At 64.6% G+C, this 12,992-nt stretch overlaps 1 protein-coding gene across 4 annotated transcripts in view; it reads right to left on the reverse strand.

The window, feature by feature from the left end:
- Window positions 1–12,529, reverse strand: part of OLFM1 (olfactomedin 1) — a 35,484-nt gene extending 22,955 nt beyond the window's left edge. Inside the window, exon 1 of one of the 4 annotated variants that reach the window (XM_082695012.1) lies at window positions 12,143–12,529. In XM_082695012.1, the coding sequence (XP_082551138.1) occupies window positions 12,143–12,238 (96 nt within the window). In that variant the 5' untranslated portion in view covers window positions 12,239–12,529. Of the gene's footprint in view, window positions 1–267; window positions 532–12,142 lie in introns of those variants that run through there. The other 3 variants (XM_082695011.1, XM_082695014.1, XM_082695013.1) reach the window with 3 other exon arrangements.
- Window positions 12,530–12,992: the final 463 nt, after the last annotated feature.

Here is a 12,992-nt window from a genome sequence, read left to right on the forward strand (position 1 = left end):
AGTTGAAGGGGACTCGAAGCGACAGCGTCCCTGAGGCCCCTGCCCCGCGAGGAAACCCAGCAAAGGAAGGAGGCGGTGCCCCTGAGCACCAGGGCAGGCCGCTGGCAGCCGGGCAGCACGGGGACGGGGTCACCCCCGCCCACCGGGGGAAGCCGCAGGAGACCCTAGCCCGTGCCCTTGGCCCTGCGCCCTGCTCGGCGCCGCCCAGCCCGGGGTCGGGTCGGAGGGAGCGGCGGGAGGGCCCGCGGGGCGGCGGCGGGGACTTACGCCGGTGCTGCGGTCGAGCGTGCCGCCGCTGGCCGCAGAGAGCTTGGTGGTGTTGAGGCCCACCAGCGAGGGCAGCGTCTGGGACATCCAGTTGGTGATCATGGCCATGGTGCTCAGCACAACCCCGATCTTGAGCAGCGGCACCGACATCGCGCCTCGAGTCGCCTCCTGCGCCCGCGCGCGCCGGCGCCGGCTCCGCGCCCCCGGGCAGCCTTCAGGCGGCGGGCACCGCGGCGGGCAGGGGCGCCCGGCCGAGTCCCCGCGCCCCCTCGGCCCGCCGCCGCCCGCCCGCCGTCACCGCCGCCGCCCCGCGCGCCCCGGCCATGGCTGCGCCGCCCCGGGCGCCGGGGGGAGAGTGGCCGCTGCCCACTGCCCGCCGCCCGCCGCCCGCCGCCCGGTGTCCGCGGTGCCGCCTCCCCTCCGCGCCCTGCGCCCGCGCCCCGCCGCCCGCTCGGCTCCGGCTCCGGCTCTGAGCGCCGCGCGGGCTGCGCGCGGGGGCCGCGGTCGGGAGGCGGGGACACGGCCGGGCGGCGGCCGACGCAATCTGCCCAGGAAATGGGTGGATTTTTCCTCTCCGCTCCGGCTCCCCGCCGCCCCCTGGCTGCTGGCAAGGAGGCCTGCAAACCCCAGCCGCCGAGAGGCTGAGACGGGTGCTCAGAGAGGAAAGGTGACCACCGCCCCGGAGTCCTGAAATCCGCCTGTGCCTCTGTGGCCTGGCTGTCCAGATCCGTGCGCCCTGGCTACCCTCCCGGCTGAGTCAGGCCTGGGCATCCCTCTGGGACCACCCCCCACCAGAGCAGGTCTGGCTGCCGGGGACCTGCTTGGGGGTGGCTCCAGGCTTCCCAGGCCAGCCCTGCTGCCCCCTGAAGCCCAGCTGGGAGGGGGTCTCCAGCCCCAGCCCCGGGGGAGAGGGAAAGAAGAGGGGAAGGCTCTCCGGGAGCAGGTAGGGGCGCTCTAATGCCTCTGGGAAGCAAGGGTCTTGCGGCAGTGGCTGGCACCCACCAGCATGGGCTTCTGGGTGTGGGTGGGAGGGGTCCATGTGTGCAGGAGGGGTGCAAGGCCCAGCTCACAGGGCAGGAGCTGGGTTCAAGTTTGTGGCTCAGGCATCTCAGCCGGAGAGCTAAAGGTGCCCTGCCCTCGAGGAGCATGGCCCTGGGTGGGGGCCTTGGGGTCTGTGGTTGGGGGGCGAGAGTGGTGCTCCCAAGCCCCCGAGCTGCGGGAGAGGGGCCGGGCATTCTAGCTCAAGTGCCCAGCCTTCAAAGCACCGTCGGGCCAGGACGCCGGGGCTGACTGGGTCGCACCCCTGCACAGGGCTTTAGCCTCGCAGGAAGCTTCCGGGGGTGAAAGGTACCTCCTCCGGTCCCTGTCCAGCTGCCCCAGCCCTCTGGGAAGGGAAGAATCCCCCAGATCGCTGCTGCCTGGGTGAGAATAAACCCCCTTCCGAAAGGGGATTGCGAGGGTCCAGCCTTCCTGGGGCCCCCGGAAGATGGGCACCGCCTTCCCGGGGGCTTCACTCTGCTCTGTCCCCTTTCAGAGAGTGGACTTGATGACACCAAGCCTGAGTGCCGGGGAGACCTGGCGGAAGGGTTGGTTTCCCGATTGGCTTCGCTGAGGAAAGCCGGAGTGCGGGAGGCCAGTTCCAAGCGTTGGGGAAGGGCGCCATCTCCCAGCGTGTGCTGGTACTGCAGGTTCTGCGGAGCCTTGGGGAGCCTGGGTTGCACCAGGTCACCAGGGAGGCAACCGGCGCTCTGCCTCCTTCCTCGGCTGGCACACGACGAATGGATTCGGAGCCCAAACCACACACTCAGATGCCCCTGCAGACAGTGCCCACTTACTTGGTGGGAAGAATCCCAGGTCAAACTCAACCCCATCTACAAACTCTTAGGCCCTAAAAGCTGCACGTATTTGCCTATAACCTGCTAGTGCGAGACACGGGGACAGCCGGCTGTAGACCGAGCCCGGGACAAGGCCGAGACATGGGGACAGAGCGCTGTATGGCCCCGGACAGAAACGGTCCCAGCGCCAGAGCAGACGGCCGGCACTGCCACCGCGGCCACGCCCTGGCCAGAGGGGAGCATCACGGATGAGCCACTCAGCGCCGAGAATGAGAATGCAGACTCGGGGCGGACAGCTGGCCACAGCTGGGAGACGCGAGCCAGGGCAATAGCCCTCCTGTGCCTCAGTTTCCCCATCTGTGAAATGGGTTCGATCATAGTGATCGTCTGCTTTCTCTGCAGGTATAGCGAAGACTGGACGGTTAGCGGAGGTGCAGCCTCGGCACGCAGGGAGGTATCCTGCTTGGCACCAGACAAAATGTACCTAGGAGGGCCCTCCACTGAGCCATCAGGGTTTAAGTGAATGGCAGAGCTGGGACGTACGCCCCCGCCCCCCCATGCAGAGACCTCGGCCACCCCTCCTGAGAGCTGTTGCTGCTGCTAACAGACACGCAAAGGCTGAAGCGGTCCTGCCTGGGCATAAAAACAGCGCCCGCCAAGCAGAGCCTCGTTCTCGGGCGGTGAGACTCCAGATGCACAGTGTCAAGAATTAGGCAACGACAAAAAGCTCCTGATTTTGAAGAACATCTGATTTCACTTGACGTCAGTAATGTCCATAAGGATTTGCAGTTGGCACTCTAAATCTTTAGAGCACCAACGTGGCCGGGCTCCTCCCTGGAGAGACCGGAGCCCAGGCCGTGGGGATGACAGAGATGACGCTCCGTCCCAGGGACCGGCGCAGGCAGGAAAGTCTGGGGACCGCGGAGCGGCTTTGCTCCGCTTGCCTGGAACTCGCTCTGACCCTGGGCGCAGCACTGGGCTGGCCTGGGGAAGCCCCCTCTGCAGTCACGTTTGCCACATGCGGACAGTGCCTTGGAGGTCCTGCGTGACTCAGGAGCAGAACTGGCCCTGGGAGGTCGGGGGGAAGCCAGTCTCCACCCAGCCAGACGCCGCTCAGCCCCTCATCTCCACCTCTTTCTTCCTTGTCGGTGTTTATAAAGAAGTGGACAGAGGCGTCTTTCATGTCCCTCCCTCCCAGACGGTGTGTGTAGACAGAACAGGGGTGTGCAGCGGGTACAGCCCTGCTCCTGCAACCCTGCCGCTCAGACCTGCACCCCTATCACCTTGGCATGCACCCCTGCCTCCCTGCCCTGCACCCCTGACGCCCTGCTGCCCTGCCCTGCATCCCTGTCCCCCTACCCTTTTCCCCTGCCCCCTGCCCTGCACCCCATCACCTTGGCATGCACCCCTGTCTCCCTGCCCTGCACTCCTGCTCTGACGAGCTGGAGGTTGGAGGGAAGTCACTTCCGACTCATCCAGTCCCAAACCAAAGTCCTCTCCAGTGGCCGGACTCCATGCGTGAGTAGGGAGATGATGCCTTCTCGTGTGCTGGAGAGGGTCATCCGAGAAGCCTCGAGCCAGTGCGATCCGGTTTAGACGGCCGCACCGTATTTCCCAAAGCAAACTATGAATCGTTGAAGAACGAGGCATTTGGATCACAGACCCCTGGCGCCGGCCAACCCCACATGCTCCTGAGGAGGCACTTAAATCCCAGTTTCCGCACGATTTCCCGAGCAGCAAGGCCTCACTTAGGTTCACGACACGGCCGAGCCCCGGAGCACTAACGGAGCAGGCGCGGAGCCCCAGACACCCTCACGCCGGGGGCGCGATGCCCCTTCATCATGGTGGACGCCCCTGGCTGATGCTTTCACTGGGTCAGGCTCAGAAGGATGGCGAGACCTGTCCAAGGTCACCTGGGGCGCCTTCCGTTCCCAGGACCAAGCCCCAAAACGTGGTGTCCCTCCGCCCGACAGCTGTCGTGGTGTCTGCTCTCGTGGTCGTTTCAGAGTAGCCCGGCAGACGGCTTGTGAACAACAGATATTTGTGGCTCACAGCGGGGGAGGGGGGTGCTGGGCGTCCGAAAGCGCGGGCCGGTGGGGTCGCGTTCTGGGGGGGCCTGCCTCCTCGCCACGTCCGGGGCACTCGGCCTGTCATGTCGGCAGAGTGCATCCCAAAGGGCTTCCCGAAGGCCCCGCCTCCCAGTGCCGTCACGTTTTGGGGTTAGGATGTCAACATGTGAATTGGGGGGGACCAGCCAGGTCTCTATCCTCCAGCCTTGACCTTGGTAGACTCTGCAAGTTCACCAGCACACACGAAAACAAGAACGCCGGCCTCGAGGGCCCAGGGCTTCAGAGCTCTCGGAAGGAGGGCCGACGTGACGTGCCTGCGGAAGGACCCTCCTGCTGAGAGCCGCGTCCTTCTTCTAGGGGACGGCACCTGGGGGGTGTCGGGGCACGACCTGACGAAGGCCCACTGCATTCCGGTGGCCCGCGGGGAGGAACTTGGGACATCTCCGTGCCACAGACAGAACACGGGTCCACTCTGCTCAGGTCGGAGCCAAGGGACACCCCCAAAGAACCAAGTTTGGATGCTTTTTTGCTGTGAGGAAACCCTGCAAGCTCTCTGCCCGTAGCTGGGGTGGGGGAAGAGGGAAGACAGACGTGGGAGACAGGGAGGGTCCCTGCAGAGCCGTTCTGCTCCTTCCAGCCCGTACGCGCCCTTTCCGCTTGCTTCCTGCCGGGAAGAACACCCTGCAGCAGGGACAGGGTCTGGTCTGGGGCCGGGCACCTTGGGAGGAGCCCACAGATGACCTGAACCCCCTCTCCCAGCAGCCACGGAGGCCCACCACGGGCAGCTCAATGCATGAGCTCATTCCGCCCCCTCCATGGCCTCTGGCTTGACCCCTGCGGGACGGCGGTGGACAGGGTCCCTGCTCCTCACACGCGTTCCCAAGGGGGGGTCCCCTCCTGGCCCAGCCCCGTGCACTTGCCGGGCCCTCTGTAGGGGAGGGGCTCCGGCCATAGCCGCTGTGGGGCTGGGCCGTGTGGAAAGGCCTGACGTGCGCTTTGCTGAGGATGCTCTGCTCTCTGGCCGACCACCGGGACAGCATGTCCGGAGCGGGTCCAGAAGACCCAGGCCAGGGCTCCACGAGCCGCCGCCAGCCTGCCCCACACATGCTCCGTCGCTCCTGGGAGCTGCCACTGCTGGAAGTTCACTCACTGTGCTGCAGGGAGCTGGCCCGGCCTGGTGCCGAGCCTCCTCCCAGGCCACTTCCTTCCACCGGCCACGCAGGCTCAAACTCCTCTGAGGTTTTGGGGCTCACGGTGATTCTTCCAGCCCTGTGGGGACAGCAGCTGCCTCCCGGGGGGGGGGTGCTCTGTGACCCACAGCTGTCCCCAGGCCTGCTTCTTCCCTGAGCCATGACACCCCCTTCCAGCCCTCAGTCCTGACTCTCCGTCCGTCCAGAGAGCTGGCTGCCCATGGCCCCTCCCTGTGGGCCCCCACACTCTCTGCTACCGCTCTGGAAAGTTCTATGCTGCTCTCATAAACGCTGCCTCAGATGGGCTTTTGTCCAGACCTGGAGGCCACGGCTGCACGTTCTCCTAGTTGCCCAGCGGACATGGGGTCCACTTCTGGGAGAGGCCCTTCGAAGAGCCCAGACGAGGTAACTCTGCAGGGCCCTATGGGCTGAACTCGCGGTTTTCGGGGCTCCCTCACGAACATCACTGTTTCCCATCGTCCATTAAGGGACGTCCCTGTAACTGACTGAGAAGGACGGACTTGTCTCTACTGAGTCAGTCAGGGATCCCGACACGAGCTCACGGTTCCTGACGTGGATGGGAAGGTGACAGAGTCACGGAAACATCCGCGAGTCCACGCTCGGTCCGGCGGTAGAGGCGGAGGCCCCCAGAAGTCACCACCCGCTCAAAGCAGGACCTGGGCTCTGCCACACGTTCCTCCCTCCCAGAGCCCACGCTCTGCCTGCCGGGCCCAGACTCGGCCTCAGAAATCTGCCTGGCCAGCTCCAACAGAGGGAGGGTTGTCTCCGGAGAAAGAGAGTGCCTTGATGCCAGGCCCCCAGCGCCCTCTCCCGGCTCCCCACTCGCAGCTGACCTGCCCCTGCCCCTGCCTCTGCGTCCACAGGACAAGGCCTGGAGGCTGGGCTGCCCGGAGATCTGGAGCTGGGGTGCGCTGGGCACGGCAGGAGCCCAGGGACTCACGTCCGCGGGCAGCGTTTGTTTCGGAAAGCCCATCCCCGTTTCTGCTCCGAATCCCGCTCTGCTGTCAGATTTAACACCAACACCCTGCGGGCTGAGCTCGCTATTTATAACATGTCTGAACACACCTCTGTTCTCTCTTCAACCCTCAGACACCCCAAGCATCACTTGAAACAAGTGGGAGCTGCTTTCTTCCCAGAGCCACACTCGAGAGCCATCTCGCACCCGGAGAAGTCTCTGCCGTGCTCGCCGGTGCCACGGGAGCGGCGCTGCTGATCGCGGAGTGGGGCTGCGCATGGGGCTTCCGCCCGCCTCTCCCCAGACTGCCCCGAGGCTGCCCACTCTCCCCCTGACTGACCGACGGACTGTAGGTGTCATGAAACCCTGCCTACGGACCACACAGGACCAGTCCCTGTCACCCAGATCAGAGCAAGTGGGCCGGGAAGCTCGAGTCTTTAAACACTGCCCGAGAGCAAAAAAGGCACCTTCACCCTCTGTCATCTGGCCATTGTCCTAAGATTTAACCCGGGCCCAGAGGGAGGGGAGCTGGGTCTGGTCCCTCCTCCCCCGGGGCTGTGTGGGTGATGCCAGAGCCTCACATGGTGCGGCTGGGACCGCCGGCCCGTCCGCGACGAGCGGCGTTGGCTGAGCGTGTCTGTGTGTCCTGCGGCTTCTCCTGAGTGTGTCTGTGTGTCCTGCGGCTTCTCCGACTCAGCCCTCAGGCAATGCTGGGACCCGCAAGGACGTGCAGAGCAACCTCCTCACACCTCGCGTTATTCCCCAGAGGACTGAGGGGGGGGCCTGGGTGCGCTCTCCCAGACGCCCCGGGATGGCGACTCGCTCGAGGCCGCCACCCTTCATGGTAGGAAGGAGACCACAGCACGGGCAACGCCCCAAAATGTTTGCAGAGCTCTGCTGCTCCCCTTCTAAAGCTGAGTTTCCAGGTCTGAGCGCGGGGCCGGCCGCTGGAGACTCGGCCGACCCGACGCCCCAGGGCTGCCCTGCAAAGGTCTGCAGGTCTGGATCAACGGCTCCAGGCACCTTCTGGCTGCTGCTCATGACCTTGAGCCTTTCCCTCTGCTTCTCACACTTCCTCTCTGCCTTAACGGGAAACATGAGCCCGGCGTCTCAGGCGGCAGACAGATCTGGGGCGCACCAGGGCTCTGTCACTCAGCTACGTCCCCTCCAGCCTCGGGGTCCTCGGTTGGACCGTGAAGATGCCGCACGGGATTGCTGGGCTTGCCCCCTGCAGATCCGGACGGCACTCCTGGCGGGCAGTGGGACTCGGGGACACCCAGCCGACCGTCACCCTCCTTGTGGGATTAACCCTGTGCCGGAGGGTCCGGCGAGTTTCTCACACCTGTGACCACCTGGAAAGCGAAGGGACAGACATCTTTGCTTCCCGCATTGCTGCCCAGGGGCCGAGCTGCCTGGACGGTTGGGGGGGCCCCTGCCATGGGGAGGCCCTACAGCGGCTGCTTCCAGAGTGTGAGGAACATCCTCCGTGCTCCTTTCAGAGCCAAAAATTGGCTCCTGTGCCTGTCAGCCCAGCTGGCAGTGGCCGTGTATCTAATTCAGTTTAGCTGGTAATTAGTTTTGTATTACTTTCCACGGTGATGTTAATACTGATTACAGGGCCTGATAACTTTAGTAATAAATACAACCCAAGGCAGAAAATTACCTTTCTTTTTACTGGGGAAGGCGGAAGTCAGTGGAATGAGAAGCAAATTGCTCTCCGTGATTTGCCAAGGAGGATTTACAGCTTTGTGCCGTCCTGGTGTCCCAGCACCTCCCTGTCCCTGGAAGGGGGGCCCACCTGGGAATGGGGGGGGCGGTCCCTTCCATGCTCCTCTGTTGGACCAGCCCTAAGGGGGGAGGGAGCTCACAGACCCTCCTGAAATACGGTGCGTCATGAACTAACTGGTTCGGGAAAAGACCACAGCACCTGAGCACCCCGCCCCCAATCACTACCACCAGCATCCAGTGCAGACGGGGGAAGCCAGGGACAAGGGCAGCTGGTCAGGAGGTCGGGGGGCTCATCCGTCCAAGGTTAGACTCCAACAGGTCACAGAACTGGGCTGTTTTATCCTCATGAAATTTGCTCAGGGGAGCGGGCTGTGTCTTCCTCTGTGGGATGGGCAGAATCCCAGAAGAGAACGGATTCGGTGTGATGGGTCCCAGCGGGGCTCTAAGGGACTAACCCCACCCCAGCTGTCCTGTCTGTGCATGGAGCCCACCCACACCTCCCCCGGGGGAGTCGGCTCTGCTCACATCTGGACTCAGGTTCCAGGAGCAGCCCTGACAAGCACACTCAGGCCTCAAGTTCACTCAAGTTCACTGTTCACAGCTGGAAGCCCTTCAGGGTGTGGGGGTGAGGTTTGGCGTCCTCAAGAAAGGCTGAGCCTGGCTACAGACAGGAGCCTTGCTTCTCTGTTAGAATAAATCGGATTCCTCCACACAGCCTTGCTCCTGTGAGGTCAGACCCACGGGGAGCCCCCTCCGCCCCCTGCCCCCTCTCCCTGCTCGGAGCGCAGGCTGGCACATCGTCTGCTCCGACCCCAGGGCCCTGGGTGCACACACTCTCCTGCCCTTTACACAAGCCATTACGGCAGAGCCTCGGGTCTTCCCACGAAGCTTGTCAGCCCAGACGCCAGACCACAGGGCTCGGACACGCTCTGCACCGCGAACCCTGTCTGACTGTGCCAAACCCCACCGGCTGGCCTCGGAGAACAGCACACGGTCTGGGGGCGGGTTAGCAACAGGGCAGGACGGGGTCTGGTCGGGGGCCGACGTCTTTGAGAGGCAACCCGTTTTTAAAAGGTGGAAGCTCATACTAAGAAGCTAAGGGTTTTTCTCAAGGTCACCCCAATGGCGCCTGGTACAGGTAAGGGCAGCCGAGTCAAGTCGTTACTATAGCGCCCCCACGCATTTCACACCTTCCTATGCAGACAGCACGTCCCTATTGCTGGACCAGATGGGCCTGGGGCTCAAGTAGCCCCAGGTGCCCCCCTCCCCCAGGACAGAGGTCAGCTCCCCCGCACCCAGCCTCCCCCAGGACGGAAGGGTCAGGTCCCCCACACCCACGGGAAACTCCTAAGGCGCTTCTCAAGGACCGTGAAGCACCAGCCGTTGATTGGAAATCGAAGAACGAGACCGAGTCAGGCGTCTCCGACCGAGGACAAGGTTCATGGGGCCCACCCGCCTGGCAGGCAGTGGGCCGTCCATCACTGGCTGGCACTGGGCCGCGCGGCTCATCACACGCGCTGTCGGGGGACAGATGGCGCGGCCGTGTGCTGCTCTCCCCGCCCCGCCCCTCGCTCCTTCTGGCCGCACGCGTGAGGCGCAGGTACGAGCCTCGCCTCTCTGACTCGTTCGCACTTGAACGCGGGCTGACCCCCACCATGACGGCCCTGGAGCCTTGTGTGCAGAGCTCGGGAAGGGTCTCCAAAGGGAGGGTGCGGCTGCGGGAGCGGCTTAGACAGTGGGAGAGGAGCAGGACGGGCGGGGGAGACAGAACCCGCAGGGCTCAGCCTCCAGTGCTCGGCTCTCTGCTGGCTGATTTGAGGGGTTCACCAGCATTCGGAGCTTTGTGCACGAGGCCGCGAGGTGTGGCTTTCCAGGGTTGAATCACTTCAGGATCAAGAGAGCAAGACTCTTGGGTCCATGGATGTCCCCAAGCAGCTCTCAATTCCCAACAGCCCGGTTCTGGCCCACACCCTCTCCCTCTCTGCATTCCACCTTAGAGGCTACTGATCAAGAGGACAGGCACGGGGTCTCCTGCCATCGGGGCAGGGCCAGGTCGAGGGGATCTCTGGAGCTGCTGGCCACTCTCGGAACCTTCCTAGACTAGGAACAATCCCAGCGATTTAAGCTGGTTGAGCCTCGTTCTAAAATCCCACCCCGGTTCAGGACAATAGGCCTCCAGCAGACAGAACTCTGCCAGCCCAACCCCAGAGGCAGCCCTGGGAGGGTGGGGCCATGCCTCCGGGCTGCCCTGAGGGACACAGTCCCCCGAGACCTCCATCCTCCATCCGTAGCTCCGCATCAGAACAGGAAAACAACACCATTTCCCTTGGTTGGTGCAGGGAGGCGGGGGCGGGAGCTGACCTGGGTCCGGAAGGGGGACCTGTTTGCAGGAGGAGAGGCAGGTGTGTGGGCGAGGGCTGGCTGACCCTCGGCCGGGGGAGGGTGCGGGGTGGGGGGTGGCACGTCCATGAGCACGACCAGGCAAACACTTTGGCCACCAACACAAAGCTTCCAGTTGAAGCTGAACGGAAAGTTTCTTCCCAGAACAGGCGATCTTTAAAAAGATGCCAGGAGGAGACCACCGGAGTACAGCCGTCTGTGGTCAGGGTGCCTGGACTCGAGAAGGCCAGCGAGGCTTGGAGGGCCCTCAGGACAGCCCCTTCAGGGGCCCTGGAGAGCTAGTGATCTCTTTCCCAAAACTGGCACATGCTGCCAATCACCCCCTGCCCGGCTCCCCTCTGCCCGGGTGAGCTCCTGTGTGTGAGTGCGTGTGTATGCACGTGCATATGTGCAAAGATGTCCATCCACGGCGCACAAGCCCTCCGGCTGGGCTCTCCCCGCGCCAAGAAAACTTCTCTCCCGGAGACTGTGCCGAGTCTCTCCAGGGAAGCCGACTATCTGGGGGCACCAGGGAAAGGGTCTCTGAGGGCAGTGGGAGCAAGAGAAACCTCCCCCCACCCCCCACCCTTCCCGAGCAGAGCCAGGGAGCCAGCAAGGGCTTCGTGGTGGAACAAGGGAAGCTTGTTCCAGAGGCTTCTCTCCTGTGATCCACCTCTTGCCCTCTGTGTTTCCTCTTTACCCCGAGATGGAGGGAGACCGCGGGAGGACAGGAGGGCCAGGGGCAGCTGGGGCTTGTGGCCAAGGTGTGGGGCCGCCCGTCCGCCTCCTGGACCCGCAGCTCCAAGGGGCCAGCATCCCTCGGCTCCGAGCGTGGCACAGGGGCACCATCGAAAGGGCGTTTTAATGTCACTCCTGAGCAGCCGGGCTCCTGAAGCTGGCAGCCTCAACCAGCACCCCGGTGCCAAAGCGACTCCCCCATTCCGGAGCTCTCAGACGGCCCTCCTCCTCCCAGGCCTGCCAGCTCAGAAATGGATTTTTTAAAATGGAGAATACCAGCCCGAGACAGGCTTTCTACTGATACATTGTTCAGGGGATGGCGAGCCCGCTTAAAACGCCCAGCGGTCCCCACACACAGGCACACGGCGGCTTGCCACTCACACTTCCTGCCGCGCATGTGGTCGCAACCCCCCCCCCCCAGGCTCCGCGCGGAGCCCACAATGCACCCAGCCCCGCACGCACTGTCTGGCCTCCCGGGCACAATTGCCACCACCACCTGCTTGGGGAGCCCCAAGGGCAGTGTTCTCCCCAAAGGCAGAGATGCTCTGTAGCAGGGGTGTGGGGGTGGGACTCAGAGCTACCTCTGGAAACGCCAGGAGCTTGGACACCTTGCCCGGCAACCTCTCCCTCCCCCCAGATGACAGTAGCAGCTGGAGGAGCCCCTCAAGCTGCCCTTTGAACTTCTCCGGGGAGTGGGAGGCTGGGGGTCCTGAGAGAGAGGGGGCAGCCCCACAGCCGCTCCGGGTGTGGCTGGGGGTTTGGGAGGTGGGGGCGCGCAGCAGTCTGGGGTCGGCCCCACCCCTCCCTCCAAGCCCCGCGCGCTGCACTCGGGCCCCCTCCCCAGCCAGGCGCCAAGCTGCCCGCCAGCGGCTCCGGACTTGCGGGTCCCCCTGCGCGCTGGGCGGCCGCCGCGCTCCCTCACTCGCTCGCGGGGAGGAAAATGGCGTTGGATGCACGTACTTGAGTGAGTTCCGTGCCCATCAGGACGAGGAAGAGGAGGCTGAGGAGCTTCCGGGCCGGTTGCATGTCTCGCTGCCACCGCCGCCGTCCTGGCATGCAGGAGCCCTGGTGCTGGCGCCGGCGCTGCGTGGACGCGGACGCGCTCCCGGCTCTGCTGGCCCCGCGCCTTCAGCACCCGGAGCCTCCGCTTTGCATGGCGAGCGCGTCCTGCGCGCTGTCCCCGCTGTCCCCGGGCGGGGCGCGGCCCTCCGCGGCCCCTCCTCCTCCTGCGCTCCCCCACCCGCTCCGGCGCGCCTGGGCGGGGGTGCCAAAAGTTTGCGAGGAAGGCGGCCGGGTGGCGCAGAGGGACCCGCGCGCCACGCTCACGCGCGGGAGTGGGGAGGGCGGCGGCGGGGAAGCAGGCTGGGACAGGATGTGACATCAAAAAGGCGGGGGAAATTTAACTCGGGAGAGAAGAGTCCATCCTCGCTGGCTGGGGCCGCAGGGGCTCTGGACCCCAGCCGTGGGGAATGGGGGTGGCAGGGGGCGGGGCTGGAACCAGCCGCCGGGGGAGGGTCTGGCCTGCCCGCCCCGCCCCCGGGGGAAGCTCGGCATCTCTTCTCCAGGAGGTACTGAGACCGAAGGTGAACATGTCCTTAGATGTCAGCGTTTAATGAGACGGTACACTGACACTCAGACCCTGGAAGGGGGTCTCAAGGCAGGCGTGGGAGTGGGGGGCGCAGGCAGGGTTAGCAAGCAGGTCACCTGGCACTGGGGTGGGCCTTCTTCCTGTCCTCCTGGGGTGGTCAGCATGGGGGCGCAGAAGGTGTCCTGGGGCTGCGTGTGGGTGAGGATCCGTCCTTGTGTTTGT

The sequence above is a fragment of the Mustela nivalis genome (genome assembly GCF_964662115.1).
Source record: "Mustela nivalis genome assembly, chromosome: 13".
NCBI lineage: Eukaryota > Metazoa > Chordata > Mammalia > Carnivora > Mustelidae > Mustela > Mustela nivalis.